The 15,292-nt window shown below is 42.6% G+C and overlaps 10 protein-coding genes across 10 annotated transcripts; all 10 read left to right on the top strand.

The window, feature by feature from the left end:
* Position 1: 1 nt before the first annotated feature.
* Positions 2-508, top strand: TM35_000091380 (uncharacterized protein; the record flags this gene model as incomplete). Its single annotated transcript, XM_029024377.1, has 1 exon — positions 2-508. A coding segment is annotated over one exon (507 nt), but the record flags the coding sequence as incomplete, so codon positions are not given.
* Positions 509-1,534: 1,026 nt separating this feature from the next.
* On the top strand, positions 1,535-2,866 carry TM35_000091370 (uncharacterized protein; the record flags this gene model as incomplete). The annotated part of the gene is made up of 1 exon (XM_029024376.1): positions 1,535-2,866. The coding sequence occupies one exon, from the start codon at positions 1,535-1,537 to the stop codon at positions 2,864-2,866; it is 1,332 nt and encodes a 443-aa protein (XP_028884153.1).
* Positions 2,867-3,394: 528 nt separating this feature from the next.
* Positions 3,395-4,195, top strand: TM35_000091360 (ADP-ribosylation factor GTPase activating protein; the record flags this gene model as incomplete). The annotated part of the gene is made up of 1 exon (XM_029024375.1): positions 3,395-4,195. One exon carries the CDS (start codon positions 3,395-3,397, stop codon positions 4,193-4,195), a length of 801 nt encoding a protein of 266 aa, XP_028884152.1.
* Positions 4,196-4,625: 430 nt separating this feature from the next.
* On the top strand, positions 4,626-5,744 carry TM35_000091350 (putative Hsc70-interacting protein (Hip); the record flags this gene model as incomplete). Its single annotated transcript, XM_029024374.1, has 1 exon — positions 4,626-5,744. The coding sequence occupies one exon, from the start codon at positions 4,626-4,628 to the stop codon at positions 5,742-5,744; it is 1,119 nt and encodes a 372-aa protein (XP_028884151.1).
* Positions 5,745-7,034: 1,290 nt separating this feature from the next.
* Positions 7,035-7,859, top strand: TM35_000091340 (Smad nuclear-interacting protein 1; the record flags this gene model as incomplete). Its single annotated transcript, XM_029024373.1, has 1 exon — positions 7,035-7,859. One exon carries the CDS (start codon positions 7,035-7,037, stop codon positions 7,857-7,859), a length of 825 nt encoding a protein of 274 aa, XP_028884150.1.
* Positions 7,860-8,098: 239 nt separating this feature from the next.
* TM35_000091330 (D-lactate dehydrogenase-like protein) lies at positions 8,099-9,568 on the top strand (the record flags this gene model as incomplete). Its single annotated transcript, XM_029024372.1, has 1 exon — positions 8,099-9,568. One exon carries the CDS (start codon positions 8,099-8,101, stop codon positions 9,566-9,568), a length of 1,470 nt encoding a protein of 489 aa, XP_028884149.1.
* Positions 9,569-9,971: 403 nt separating this feature from the next.
* On the top strand, positions 9,972-10,346 carry TM35_000091320 (D-lactate dehydrogenase-like protein; the record flags this gene model as incomplete). The annotated part of the gene is made up of 1 exon (XM_029024371.1): positions 9,972-10,346. The coding sequence occupies one exon, from the start codon at positions 9,972-9,974 to the stop codon at positions 10,344-10,346; it is 375 nt and encodes a 124-aa protein (XP_028884148.1).
* Positions 10,347-10,725: 379 nt separating this feature from the next.
* Positions 10,726-11,703, top strand: TM35_000091310 (host cell surface-exposed lipoprotein; the record flags this gene model as incomplete). Its single annotated transcript, XM_029024370.1, has 1 exon — positions 10,726-11,703. The coding sequence occupies one exon, from the start codon at positions 10,726-10,728 to the stop codon at positions 11,701-11,703; it is 978 nt and encodes a 325-aa protein (XP_028884147.1).
* A 621-nt stretch (positions 11,704-12,324) lies between these two features.
* On the top strand, positions 12,325-13,896 carry TM35_000091300 (uncharacterized protein; the record flags this gene model as incomplete). Its single annotated transcript, XM_029024369.1, has 1 exon — positions 12,325-13,896. The coding sequence occupies one exon, from the start codon at positions 12,325-12,327 to the stop codon at positions 13,894-13,896; it is 1,572 nt and encodes a 523-aa protein (XP_028884146.1).
* A 244-nt stretch (positions 13,897-14,140) lies between these two features.
* Positions 14,141-15,097, top strand: TM35_000091290 (putative thymine-7-hydroxylase; the record flags this gene model as incomplete). Its single annotated transcript, XM_029024368.1, has 1 exon — positions 14,141-15,097. One exon carries the CDS (start codon positions 14,141-14,143, stop codon positions 15,095-15,097), a length of 957 nt encoding a protein of 318 aa, XP_028884145.1.
* Positions 15,098-15,292: the final 195 nt, after the last annotated feature.

Genomic DNA, 15,292 nt, shown 5'->3' with positions numbered 1-15,292 from the left:
TCATGAGGATAAACAGGAAGAACTGCAGGAACCCGAGGAACCCGCTCATGAGGATAAGGAGGAAGAAGTGCAGGAACCGGAAGGGCCAGCTCATGAGGATAAGCAAGAAGAAGTGCAGGTGTTCGAGGTGCCAGTAGAGGAACTGCAACAGCCAGTGCAGGAAGAGGATCAAGAAAAAGTTCAGAAACTCGAGGAACTAGCTCATGAGGATAAGGAGGAAGAACTGCAGGAACTCGAGGAACCAGATCATGAGGATAAGGAGGAAGAATTACAGGAACTCGAAGAGCCAGCTGATGAGGATAAACAAGAAGAACTGCAGGAACTCGAGGAACCCGCTCATGAAGGTGAGGAGGAAGAATTCCAGGAACTGGAAGAGCCAGCTGATGAGGATAAGGAGGAAGAAGTGCAGGAACCCGAAGAACCAGCTCATGAGGATAAACAGGAAGAAGCACAAAAACTCGAGGAACCAGCTCATGAAGATAGGGATGAAGAATTTCAGGAACTGTAACGGCCAGTACAAGTGCCGAATCAGAAAGAGGTCTACGATGAATATGAAAAGGACGCATATCAGTTGGAAGAAGTGACTGGTGATGATGAAGGAGAAAGGAAAGAGGAGGATATAAACAGGGTAACTCCTACTTATGTGATTGATGTTGGTTTGCCTAAATATCAGGATGATAGTTTCGTAAGTGTGGTGAAGAAAGTTTGGAAGATATAATGAATAAACACGCGTAACTGTGTAGTGGGAATATCGTTTTCACGACTGTCATGTACGGATGTTGTTGTTGTTGTATTGTAGGCTTTTCTGGAGGCCATCTATGTATACGTGTTTATACGTCTAATTATTTGTATTTACGCTGTTTGTTGAGGTATTTTACTCTAACATGAATGGAACACTACGTTGGAAAGAATATGTATATAGGTGTAAGTAGTATTATAATTGCCATCAATGCCACCGTTTATTATTATTTTTTTTTGCTTATTCTTCTTTTGGAGAACTGACGTACCCACACCTTTTCCATAAGTGTTTTTTTTTCATATTACTAGGGATATGAACTATTGTTTTTATTTTTATTTTTCTCACTCCTTACTTTTTTTTTTCTTTTCTTTTTTGTGTCTCTGTGTCTATATGGTCTTTGTTTTATAAGAATAAATTGAGTATACACTGACGGGAATTCTTCCTGTCATATCCGCGTAAATAAAAAAAAAAATATTTATATATATAAGGGTTATATTCCTGTGTGTGTGTCTGTCTGTTAGAGAGATAAAGAAGAGGGTAGTTTAGTTTTTCACTAGTCAAGTCAAAGTACAAAAAAAAAAAAAAAAAAAAAAAAAAAACACTATTCGAGAAAAGGTGACCGTTCTTACTGAGAGTGTGTGATACTACTGATTTCACCTCTTAGCTGAATAGCAACAATAATAATAATAAGAATTCCTGACGGCAGCGAAGAAAGCAAAAGAAAAGAAAAATAAAAAAGTTACATAAACCCATACATCAAACGATACAATAGAGAGATTCTCTTAAAGAAACGAAATGAGTGATGATGATCTTGTTGCGACGTTCATGGCCATCAACAACTGCAGTGAGGAAGAAGCCGTAAGTTATTTAGCAGAGGGCAACTTTGATCTCGTGTTCGCACAGTCACTCTACACCGCAGCCCATCACGATCAAGAGGCATCACAGCCGTCACCACCACCGCAGCCGCAGTCTCAGGAACAATTATTTCGTGAACCGCACGGCTCCGCCCGCCCCCCGTTGGGCATCTCATCGCCGTCGGATCTCTCCAACGCGGGATCGCCGGGGTACGCAACACCACCGTACTTAATCAGTCGACTCGACGGCGGTGGCGGCATGGATCGGCAGGGGCAATTTCCTGCCGCGCCAAGCACTGTACATGCTTCAATGCCATTTGCCTTCCAACAGTGGCAACAACAACAACAACAGCAACAACAACATCAGTCAAGTATGGAAGCTGATAGGATGCCTTCGCTTTTCGCAACACCATCATTTGTAGAACAAGGAACTGTACCATTTTCGCATTTTTGCAATCGTGCACTGGAAAACGATCAATGGGTACTTCTTTGTCTTCGAGGGGATGATTTCAAAAGTTTCTGTGTTAACAGAGACATATGGTGTTCTGAAAGGATGAATGAAACACTGGGCATGTTTCGTGTCTATGAGTCTAATGTCTCAACAGAGCAGGGTGAGCAACTGGCACATGGTTATCGTGTTGATAGCTTAAGAGATATTCCAGTATTACTTATTATTAACCCTCTTACCACGTTAAAAGAATCATCAGTACCTGTGAACATTTCAGAAAGAGGTATTGATGTTAATGAGATTAATGAAGCGCTTCTCTTATTTGTTGCCGAACGTGGTTCACCTTGTCAGTGGGAAACGAAAAAGTATGAATCTCGTTCTGTAGAGACCACATCTGCCGAACCTCCAAGGCAGGAGTTTTTAGTTGATGATGATGACAACAATGATAATGATGTTGTTGTTGTGGATACTGCTGATGGCAATCACAGTCCTGCTATCGCTGTGCCGCCACCTGTTGTAGTAGTGGACATAACCCCATATGAAGTGAGTGCTGATGAGAAGAACGCCTTTGCATTGCGCTGTCGACTTCCAAATGAACAGATGACATTACGACTGAAGCCTGAGACACCCGCACAGCTTTTCGTGGATTACTTGGCCTACCGTGCATATGTGAACCAACCAGAAGCCTACCCCCACGGAGTGCCGAAGTGTTCAGTCAAAGCCGGTTATCCACCACGGGAGGTTGTTATTAAGGATGAGAAACAGCAGTTATTATCCTGGAGTGGGGTGCGTTCAGGAGATACGGTGTTTCTTCACATTCTGTAAGGTGGAGGAGGAAAAAAGAAAAAAGAAACAGAAAGGGAAAAAAAAAGAAAGGAAAAGAAAGAATGCTCTTTTACTTTATTGAAGCAAATGCATAATTATTTGATGTGAGTGCATTGATGTGAAAGGTATTGTGTATTCCTATTGGGGAGTACGCTAGTTTGGTTTTAATGTGAGGCGAAAAGGTTAGAAAAAGAAAAGTAGAAAAACAGAAAGAAGGAGAAAAAAAAAAAGGATTGATCGGTATTTTTTTTTCCCCCCTATTTTGTGAGTTGTGTCAAGAGGGGTACAATACACCCTTATACATTCTCACGTACATACAGTGATGCAGAGAGACTGAGAGAAAAAACAGAAAGCAAGAGAAAGGAACGTCATACCTAGCTATGAGTAAACTCTGTTCTTTGTAATTTTAATTTTTTATTTTTAGTGTTTTCTTTCATGTTGTTCTTGTTTATCTTTTTCTCTTTTTCTCTTTTCTTTCTTTCTTTCTTTCTTTAAGGTTCAGAGGCGTGGTCTCTTTACCCAGAAAGCATGCCAGGGGAAAAACACCACAGACATCACCGTCATAGGAGTCACGGGGATAAGACCAGTAAACCCTCAGTGGAGACGACTGTAGAGGAAGAGAACCAAGAAGAAGACTGGAATGCAAACCGTCAGCGCATTGAACTTATCTGTCAAACTCCTCCCAATAATACGTGCAATGATTGTAATAGTAACGGTACACGATGGGCATCTGTGAATCATGGTGTCTTTTTATGTATAAGATGCTCTGGTATTCATCGTTCACTCGGTGTACATGTGACAAAAATAAAATCAACCAATATGGACAAATGGCTCGCAACAGAAGTTAATTTAATGGAAGCTATTGGCAATAAGAAAGGAAAACTACTATATGAATCTCGTCTACCAAAAGGGATGAAACCCATGACAGGTGCTGAGCAAGAAACAACGTTAAGGACGTTTATTCAACAGAAGTATCAGGAAAAAGCTTTTGCAGTCGAAAATGTAAATGAGATTCTTCGACAGTATTACAAACAAACACGTTATGGGAAAAAACCGAAGAAAAGTACATCCGGTGCGAGTCACACCATTGCAAGAGGAGGAAGTGCGGCTGATGCTGGAAGCACCCAGCAGCGTGAAGAGACTATGAAGGCACTCTATGGTGTCAACGCAGACGCCATTTCAAAGAAGTCAAAGAAGATAAAACCCGTACATGGCATATTTGGAGTAGTAAACGTTCCACTTGATGAATACGATAAGCGTCGAGAAGCTCTTTTGGCGCACTTTAACCTTTTAGAACCCTCTGTTGCTGGCATTGTTAACACTGTCTGATTACCTTACTTGAGATGTTCTATTGTTATCGCCATATGCGCAAAAATGCAAGGAAAAAGAAAAGAAAAACAAGGGGCGTATCCGCCCGTGAGAGTGTGCACATCCTTACTTTTCCTTTTTTTTTTTTTTTTTGTTTCTCTCTTTCCCCAAGTTCTCTGTTACTTGAGAAGAAACCAAACAAATACCACTATTTCCACTTGCTATTTTTTTTTTTTTTTTGCCTGGCTCCTTGTTTTTTTCTGTGTTATTATTTTTTTTTTTCTTTAACAGAGAGGAAAATTAAGTTAATACAAAAATAAAAGAGTGTAAATAAAGACAAAGCACATCTAAGGTAAATTTACTGGATCAGGAAAAAAAAAAAAAAAAACAAGAACAAAAAACAGTAAGTGAATACTTTTTTTTTCATTTTTCCTGTTATTTGGCCTTCAACATGGAAACTCTTTCTGTGAATGACCTGGAGGCAGTGAAGCGCGTTGTGGAGTATCTGCGCCATCACCCGGAGGAGCTTCACCGGGACGAACTTCAAGAATTTCGTGCCTATCTGGTTTCCCTTGGCGCATCTCTGCCCCAGCCCCGAACGGAAAGCAAAGAACCGACAAAGGAAGAAGAAAGCGATGAAGAGCTGAATACAAGTGAACCGGATGATGAACGATGGGAGTTGGAGAAGGACATATCGGATGATAATATTCCGCTTTCCACCAGCGCAGATCCCACACCAGAGGAAGAGGAAAAGGCTGCTGAACTTAAGGCTGCAGCTGCAGAGTCTGCCAGCCAGGGAAATAAGGAAGAGGCGGTTGAGAAGATGGGAGAGGCATTGCGATTGGTTCCAGGTAAGGCAATGTACTGGTCGCAGCGGGCAAGTTACTTGCTTGACTGTGCACGACCTGGTGCTGCGTTACGTGATGCCAGCCGTGCCCTTGATATTAATCCTCAAAATGTTCGTGCATTGCGTGTTCGTGGCACTGTTAATCGTCACTTGGGTAAGTGGGAAGATGCACTGAAGGATCTCGGTGAGGCCCAAACGATTGACTACGATGAACATATTGACGGACTTCTAAAGTTTGTCAAAGAAAGGTTAAGTCGACGCCGTCAGGCACTGCGCGAGAAGCAAGAGAAGGAAGAACGTAAACGAGAAGAGGCTATTCGTCGACAACGTGAACAGGAGCAGCGTGAAAGAGAACAGGAAAGCTCGCAGAAGCATGGACAAGAAACCGGTGGATTCCCTGGTGGTGCTCCTGGTGGCTTCCCTGGTGGTTTCCCTGGTGGTGCTATTCCTCCAGGAATGGAAGAACTGTTGAACGATCCAGAATTTAAGACAGCCATGCAGGATCCAGAAGTGGCAGCGAAGTTAGCCACACTTATGCAAAACCCCATGGCTGCCATGCAAATGATGGGTGATCCAAAAATGGGACCTCTTATGCAGAAGATGATGTCCAAGATGATGGGAGGAGGTGGATTCCCTGGTGGATTCCCAGGTGGTGCCCCTGGTGGATTCCCTGGTGGAAAGAGCTCGAACGCGAATACACATTCCAACGACGATTTAGACTAAAAAGGTTTAACACATAAAGGTTTATTTTTGGTAGTTTTATTATTATTATTATTATTATTATTATTATTATTATTATTATTATTATTATTATTATTTGGTACCGTTTTTTTACTCTGTTAATGCTAGGTAACAGGAGACGGGAATTTGAGCGCGGCCTAAATATACGCATTTTTTCCTTTTTTTTCTATTATAAACTACCAAGGCGGGAATGGCAGATAATTCGTTTCTTTTTTTTTTCTTGTTTTGTGAGCCACACTATTCTCTTTAAAATTCCCTTATGTCCTTTTAACTATTATTATTTTTTTTTTCTTCTTGTTTACTCTCGTTTTTTTTTAAATAGGAAAATTGTGAAGCGATGCCGTCACCCACCACCCGCCGAACGTCAAGAAGTGCCTCACGAGGGCGAAAGCAACCAGTGGCTCCCAAAACAATGAATGGAGACGCGAAGGAAAGTGTTGCTAACATCGTCATGGAGGCACGTAATGTGGAAGCGATTCTGGCACGGAGGTCGTGTACTGCAAGCAGTAGAAACTCTCAATGTGGTATGTGGGCGGCAGTGGTCACCATGGAGGTTCTTTTCTTTGTGTGGCTTAAGTGGGCGATGGATATCTATCTCGCCTATCGCGCAGCGAACCCATAGATTCTGTACCACTATTTTATTTTTAAATCCACCACTGTCAATGCCGAATCACAGAGAGAAAGTAAAAAGAAACAGATATACTTACATATAAGGAATAGATCTTAAGCGACTCAAGAGAAGACACATAAATCCAGGGAAAGGAGAATAAAGGGAAGAAGAAGAAGGGGGAAAAAAAATGTTCTGTCAACCTTTCGTTGGTAGAGATTCTTTAGGTTGTTATCATCAATGAGGTTTTAAACGTTGATGGTGGCTTCAGAATGGGAATAGGTCGAGATGTAAAGCGCCAAAGATAAGAAAAGTGTGGTTTTTGTAGATGTCTGTAGGACTGATATACTTATGTGCACTTTTTTTTTATTTTTTGTAAAGCAATTCCATCACGAAGAAGGATTAAATAGAAAGAAACATGTGATCTACACCATTTACATTATTTCTTTAAATGTAGTATGCATCAGGTCGCTACAGTGGTGCTGTACAAGCAACTCTGGGAGTTTACCCTTTAACGCCTTTTTTTTTCTTCTTAAGACTATATATAGAGAGAGAGTCAAGTGGTATTTCTTCATCTCTATGTTTCTTTATAAACGTTTTTTTTTTTTTTCATTTTTCTTGATTTGAAGGTGTAGGGGTCACCAAAAAAAAAAAAAAAAAAAGGGATGGAGAAACCCTTTTACGGCCGAACAGGGGCTCTCGATAACGCACACCAAGGGGTGCCCGTTTCGACAACACGTTTTCTTTCGGGGAAATCTGCCAAATGGTTTCCTTCACTGTTAACGGTGCCACAACGTATTCTTCATAGTATTACAGAAGGTGATGGTATTGAGTGTAGTATTATCCGTTTTCTTCAATTGGGATGTGTTTATGAGGAGTTACGTAGACGCCATACTGACCCCAAACGTCATGGTCTCTTACTCCGTGAAATTCTTAAATGGTATCAAACTCTGCATAGAGAGTCTGAGAAAAGTGAATGTTTGAATGACAATAGGGACACTGATCTTTTTCAGCCATTTGTTCCCACGTACAATCTGCGGGTGATGAAGGATGATCAACCAGTAGGATTGTACACTGCGGTTACGCGTAGGGCGGTTACACTTATTGGAAAAGATCGAGAGTTGAATGACATTCCTCTCGATCACCCGAGTTGCTCAGCGCAGCACGCTGCTCTTGAAGTGCGTTTCGTGTACGCCTTCGCTGAGGATCTAGAGCAGCAGTTCACAACGTGGTTGGAAGGCCAGGCGATTGACTGGAACTCCGTGGAAGACATCGTAAAGTTGTGTGTTCGCGTACGTGAAATCATGTCCAATCTTGGCGACGGTGAGGATACATGGTCAATGGAGTTGCAGGTATTAGATCTCGGATCCACTAACGGCACTCGTCTCAATGGTGAGGCTTTACAGGCATTGCAGCCAACGACCCTTATTGAAGGTGACGTATTAACTTTTGCCTTTTCATCGAGAAAATACGTTGTTGTGCGGTCTTGACGGGATAAACACAACAAGATAATAAGTAGAGTGTGGGTAAACAAGAGAGTATAGTATTCTTTTAAATCCTTGTTACTAGTGGGTAAAATCATTTTCTTTTTATTTTGAATGTATTCTCTACAACCTTCTTTTTGTTCAAATTATAGACTATTTTTAGAAAAAAAAAAAAACGAAAAACACCGACAACAAAAACGAAAAAAAGAAATAAAAATTCATAAAAACACTATTATTCGTGGTATATGACATCGGAGTACAAAATTGAGCCTTTGGCTGAGCGCCAGGCAAAATATGCAAATCTCTTTTTGCAAATACGGAAAGTTCTTCCCAACCCAGGTAAACAGCTATTGCTTGACCCCGTAAAATTGGAGAGTGTGTACAGCAGGGACAAGTCCTATCACATACCAGTAACTCCTGCCGCGGCTGTGCTTCCAGCAACAGTAGAACAAGTTGCAGCTGTGGTGAAACTATGTGCGGCCCACAAAGTCCCAATGACACCACGAGGTGCTGGTACAGGCATTGAGGGCGGAGCCATACCGTATGCTGGTGGTGTGGTGATTGATACGTGCAACCTGCAGCGCATGGACTTTGACGTACGTAATGCGTTTGTGTGGGTTGGTGCTGGTGTGACGAAGTTACAATTGGTGAAGGCTGCACGTAAGCTTGGCTTTACGTTTGGTCCTGATCCGTCGTCGAATCCATGTGTTGGTGGGATGGTGTCCACGTCCGGCAGTGGTATGTCAACATTGAAGTATGGCACAACGCGTGAGAATGTTCTTTCACTGCGTGTTGTAACCCCACAGGGTGAGGTGGTGGAGACACGTAAGGTGGTACGCAAGTCATCCTCTGGGCTGGAGCTAACACAGTTGTACTGTGGTAGTGAAGGTACACTTGGCATTGTGTGTGAAGTGGCCTTTAAGCTGTGGCCGCTGTTACTGCAGAGTGCAGGTGGGGTGGCAACATTTGAGACAACTGAGGACGCTGTGAATGCGGTGGTTGCGTTAAAGCTGAAGGGCAGTCCATCTACTCTGCTTCGCTGTGAACTTCTTAACAAGGATGGCGTGGAAGCCTCAAATAAGTTCAGCAAACTTTCTTTACCATTGAAGGCCACGGTGCTATTGGAGTTCACGGACAATGACCCTTCTCTACGCCAAATTCGTGCGGACTTCAACACTGTGGCAAAGATATTTCGAACTGTTGGCAAAGCACTCTCTGTGCGGTTCCTGAAGTCTGGTGCTGAAATGGATTCTGTCTGGGAGGCACGCCGCGCTTGTTTGTTTGCTGCCATGATGTTGCGGGGAAAGCCAGAAAAGGTCCTCACAACGGATGTTTGTGTACCGTTGACAGAATTAACGGCCACCATTCGTGAAACAGAGGAAGATTTCACCGCCCATAACGTAAAGTGTCTTATTTGTGCACATATAAGTGATGGAAATTTCCACCTTAATATACCTTTTACGGGTGAGAAGGAAAAAAAGCTACTACGGGAACTGGAGGGCCGAATGATTCGGCGTGCTGTTGCGAGAGGAGGAACAGTTTCGGGAGAGCACGGTGTGGGAGTGGGTAAGGTGCGACACCTGGTATTGGAACATGGTGAGTCGCACATATGCGTCCAGGAGACTATCAAGGCCGCACTGGATCCCGATAATCTGATGAATCCAGGCGTATTTTACCCCAAACAACAGAGACTGTACCCCACTGCCCATCTTTGATACAAGGGACAAGAAACAAGAGAAGACATGGAACATGAACGAAAACGCATTTATTTTTTTCATTTTTTGTATTGTTTTGGCCTTAGGGCAATTACTCTTTTATTTTCAACTGGCAACAGGAACATGGGATATGTATGGACATTTATTTTTTTGATTCATCTGTTAAAAACATACTTTATATGTGTCTGTATGTGCGTGCTTTGGATATGTTTTACTGGAGGAAACAATTCCTGCTATTGCTATTAATGAGTCACTATTTTATTTTCTTCTGGTACATGGATAATGATGATGTGGGCGAAACGTCAGCACATAAGTCTGTTTCTGCACTCCCGCGGCTGTGCTTCCAGCAACAGTAGAACAAGTTGCAGCTGTGGTGAAACTATGTGCGGCCCACAAAGTCCCAATGACACCACGAGGTGCTGGTACAGGCATTGAGGGCGGAGCCATACCGTATGCTGGTGGTGTGGTGATTGATACGTGCAACCTGCAACGCATGGACTTTGATGTACGTAATGCGTTTGTGTGGGTTGGTGCTGGTGTGACGAAGTTACAATTGGTGAAGGCTGCACGTAAGCTTGGCTTTACGTTTGGTCCTGATCCGTCGTCGAATCCATGTGTTGGTGGGATGGTGTCCACGTCTGGCAGTGGTATGTCAACATTGAAGTATGGCACAACGCGTGAGAATGTTCTTTCACTGCGTGTTGTAACCCCACAGGGTGAGGTGGTGGAGACACGTAAGGTGGTACGCAAGTCATCCTCTGGGATGGGATTAAGATAGATCTGATATTACTGCATTTATGTTGTATATTTGTTTTTGGTGCGTATCTTTTTTTTTTTGTTTAGAAGAATAATAATTATTTTTTTTTGTTTGTGTCTTTGCTATTTTTAGTTTTAAATGAACCTTTTTTTCTGTTTGTTGTTGTAATAGTTCAAGAAAGTTTTCCTTTTGTCTTCACCTCTCATAGTAATGTGTATGCCCTATTCTGCTAATGTGATATTTTTTGTTGAAAGACTATATGCGATGTTGTATATATACTTTTTTCTGTGTCCCAATAAATATCTATTGATTTTTCTCTCTCTCTCCCTCTCTCTTTCTTTACTCTCTTTCCTCATCCCTCTTATACTGCTGCAGTGAAAAAGCCACATCCGACCCCGTGATGCCGCTGTGGAAGTACTTCATCAACACCAAGCCTGAGGTGGACGACAGCGATCTGCCGCTGCCAAAGTACCGGGTGTACGACGACGACGGCAATGTGAAGCCGGACGAGTCCACTACACCCCGCGTGACGGTTAACATCTCGAAGGGAAAAACATCGGCAAAGAAGTCAACGCCCATGTCGCCCAAAACACGTGCGAGGATTTTGAGAAGTGTCGGGGCAACTCCCACCGCCCCGCGTAAACCCAACACGACCTCCAATACCACTATGGACACGAATACCAATGCGAAGAATCTTGCGGGGTCTCCGGTGCCAGTCACCCCACCGCGTGCCTCCAGCAGTTCATCACAGCGGTCACCCACACCACCACGCAGTGAGAGTCGGAAGACAAACGGCAGCTCTCCTGTAAAGTCCACTCCAAAGCGAACGGCGTCTCCCAAGCAAAAGGCGTCCGCACCGCAGCAGTCCTCACCTAAAAAGGAAGTAACACCGCAAAAGTCTTCACCCAAGAAGGGGTCAACACCTCAAAACTCCTCACCTAAGAAAAGTGTCACGCCAACGCGATCGAGGCGCTCTACCTCAAAGCGGTCAGTCTCACCGCGCCGAAACAATGTATCACCATCTCGTTCTCGTTCTGCTAGTCCGGCCACTAGCAGTGTTTCACCCGCGCGGTCACCAAAGCGACAGAGTGTGACAAAATCTGTATCACCATCGAAACGTGGACTTTCGCGGTCGCCTACCAGCCGCAAGCCGGCGAGTCCGTCAAAGTCGACACCAAAGAAAACGACATCTGTGACACCACGTAAATCGCAGTCGAAGCGTGCGCGCTCTTCATCTGCGGTGCCTGAAGGAAAACCATCACCACGGTGGACCGTCAACGCACTCAAGGCGTATGCTAAGGAAAATGGCGTTAATGTTTCCCATGAGAAGACAAAGGCAGAGATTCTGGCCAAGATTGAGGCCCACAAGTCACACTAAAGGCAGGAAGGGAGATGATAAGGCTATTATTTGCCTAGAGGGGGTGTTCTGCTTGAGAAGGGAATAAAAAAAAAAAACAAAAGATGTGGAAGGAACATCCAGTGTGGGAGAAAACACACACAAACACAAAAAAAAAAAAATAGAGTCATGCGGCACAAAGAAAAGGAGTAAACAAAAAGAACAAGGACATCGTGATTTGAGATGTATATCTGAGCCGCTGAACAAAGTAGAGAAGAAATTCGCTGTTGGCACCGACGAAAATTGATTGGTACGCTCCTAGAGCAGGTTTATAGACTACTGACAAGGTACAATAGTCAGTCCCGCTTCACTCCAAAGTGAATTTTGGAGGAGCGAGTGAAAAGACTATACAGGCATCTTAGAATTGTATGTGATGAGAAACGCAATAACAACAAAAAAGAATAAAAAATAAAATGCCGCAGTGTGCCATTGTCATTTTGTTTTTTGTTTTGTTTTTCTTAAAAAAAAAAAAAATCGGATGAGTGTCTTTGTTACTTTCTATCTTTTTTTTTCTCCCTCATTAATGTAGTGGTAAAGTCATTCTTATTTTTCTAATTTCCTCTCTTTTATGGCTTATTTAGACATTTTAGAGGGTTAGATAGAATGAGTGATGTCACAGACGATGTAGGTCAAGAAAAAGTAACAAAGTATATCGTTGTAAACTGTGCTCATACCCGTTATCATGTAGTGCGAGCTGCAGCAGTCTCACTTGGTTGGTACGTTGAGGATGAGGAAAGTGAAAATGTTCCACCCGAGTTTCACGGTGTTGCACTAAAGAAAGATATGCGTCCGATATGTAAACGTCTTTCTTCACGAGGTATGAAGTATGACCCTACTACCACCCCACAGATTTTGTGGTTCGATAAGAGTGTGCTATCAGTACGTGTTTCTGCGCTTTCTTGTCGTCATCGCATCAACCATTTCCCTGGTATTCACATTATCGCACGTAAGGCAGTGCTTTTTAAACGAATTATGCGCATTAGACGTCAATTAAATCTTTCATTACCTCTTGTATCTGCTCTTAGAGCCTTTCCATGGAGTTTTTCAACAGCAACAGAGATGCTTCAACTTGAACGTTTGCTTTCTAATAAAAATCAACAAGAACAATATCAAATAGGTGAAAATCCATATTTTATCTTAAAACCGGGTAAAGGGTGCCAGGGAAAAGGTATTGTCGTAACACCAGAACCATTGCAAACACTAGAACAGGTTAGAAAGAATACAGGAGATGATTGGTTGGTGCAACTGTATGTGACACCTCCTCTATGCATAGATCGAAAAAAGTTTGATCTGCGTATTTATGTTCTTATAACCTCCGTAGTAATGGGAAAGCCTCCGAAACGAGGTTTTTCTTCTGCAATGAGTTCTAACAAAAGCAATCTTGACAGAAATCTATTGGAAGGTCTACAAGTGTTTGTTCATAATGAAGGACTGGTACGTATCTGCGCAGAAGAATATTCTTCCCCTAATAAAACGAATTGTGATCAGTCGAGTATTCATCTCACAAATTATGCAGTGAACAAGGGTTTAGAAAGTTTTTCAGTGGGGCAGACAACAAAAGATGATAGCTTCGGTATATGTGAAGGTAACAAACGCGATTTTAAATTTCTAAAAAATTATATTAATGCATTACCTCAAAACTCTATAGAGTGTAATGAGGTGAATAAAAACTCTGGAACTAACCTATGGGAATATGTTCTGCGTCGTATTGATATGTGCATAATGTTAACAATTCTTTCTGGTTGGGAAGAGTTGCAGCGGGAGTTCATCGTCACCGGCGCATCGCGGGGTTCACGTAGTGATAGTCGAAACTGTTTTGAACTCTTGGGGTTTGATTTGATGCTCACCGCTGGGTTAGATCCTGTTCTCATGGAAGTGAATCACTCACCCTCTCTTTTCTGTGATACTGACTTTGACTTTGAGACGAAACACCACGTGGTGATGGATGTATTTCGGCTGCTTGAGCCGTATGTGCCGTCCATTGAAAACTGTGATGATGCCTCCTACGCCGCATACCAGGCAATGGCACAGGTGAAGAAGAAGAACAGCAGCAGCAATGGGAGTGGAGAAAATGGATTTCGACAAATATCTCCGCAACGTAGTACTGGTGCTGTGTGGGGTGAAGAGGAGATGAGTGTATTTGAGGAGATGCTGCATCATGCGCGGCAAAGGTGAATAAGAGTAAACTGCCTTTGGTGTGTTCTTCATTACATACAGTTTTTTTTTTCTTTTTTTCTTTTTCTTTATCCTTTTTCTTTATTTATTATATTATATTATCCTTTTTTTTTCTTTATTTCTTTGAATCATTTTATTTTGGTGATTTGTATGCTTCTTTTTCTTTTTTTCTCATTCTATAGAATCACTTACAACACACAAACACCATTCTACAAGCTAGACGTCTTTTTTCTTTGCTTCAATCATGTCAAAACCCACACTTCCTATTATTGATCTGTCGCCTTTCCTTAACGACAGTAATAAGGTAATAGATGTTGCCAAACAAATTGATGATGCGTGTCGTAACTGGGGATTTTTCTACATTGTTGGGCACCCCATCTCACGGGAGCGAATTGCGAAACTGAGAAGTATGGCAAATGAGTTTTTCTCACTCCCCATGGAAAAGAAAATGGAAATCGATATCAAACAAAGTCGACACCATCGTGGATATGGGGAATTCAAGGCGGAACAGTTAGACCCTTCAGCCCCATTTGACTATAAGGAGACATTCGATATGGGTTGTAATCTGCCTGAAGATCATCCTGATGTTGTTGCTGGCAAACCGCTGCGTGGGCCAAATCGCCATACAACGCATGTGGAGGGTTGGGCGGAGCTGCTTGAAGAACACTACCGCGATATGCAGAAATTGGCACTTCTTCTACTACGAGCACTTGCCTTGGCGATTGGTATTAAGGAAGACTTTTTCGTCTCATGTTTTGTGGAGCCTCTCAGTGTTTTCCGTATGATCCACTACCCCGCTATGCCAGCTGAGCAGACGCAGCGTGTTGTGTGTGGTGAGCACACCGACTACGGCATCTTGACACTTCTCTATCAGGACTCCTGTGGTGGATTGCAGGTTCGCGATATTAAGGGAGAGTGGATTGATGCCACCCCAGTGGAGGGAAGCTTTGTGGTGAATATTGGTGATATGATGGCAATGTGGAGTAATGGCCGGTACAAGTCCACATCTCATCGCGTGTTGAATCCCGGCGTGGACCGTATCTCAATGCCGTTCTTCTGCGAACCACACCCAGATACACTTATTCAATGTCTTGAAAACTGCCATTCCCCGGAGAACCCACCAATGTACCCCCCTGTAAAGGCAGCGGAGTGGCTACGGAAGCGATTCGCAGCGACATATGCGTATCGCAAAATGATGTGAAACAAACACCTCTGTGCTTACGAGGATATATTTATATATATATATATATATAAATTTATATATATTCACAATCAAAATTTTTATATAAAGTTGATCCAGTTTTATTATTATTATTATTATTATTATTATTATTATTATTATTGTTCCTTTCATCGGTTCATGTTGATAAAGAACTGCACTACTTTTTTTTTTTTT

The sequence above is a fragment of the Trypanosoma theileri genome (assembly GCF_002087225.1).
Source record: "Trypanosoma theileri isolate Edinburgh chromosome Unknown TM35_Tth_9_V1, whole genome shotgun sequence".
NCBI classification, from domain to species: Eukaryota; Euglenozoa; class Kinetoplastea; order Trypanosomatida; family Trypanosomatidae; genus Trypanosoma; species Trypanosoma theileri.
Note: the sequence above shows the minus strand (reverse complement) of the source record. Positions and strands in the feature narration are given on the sequence as shown.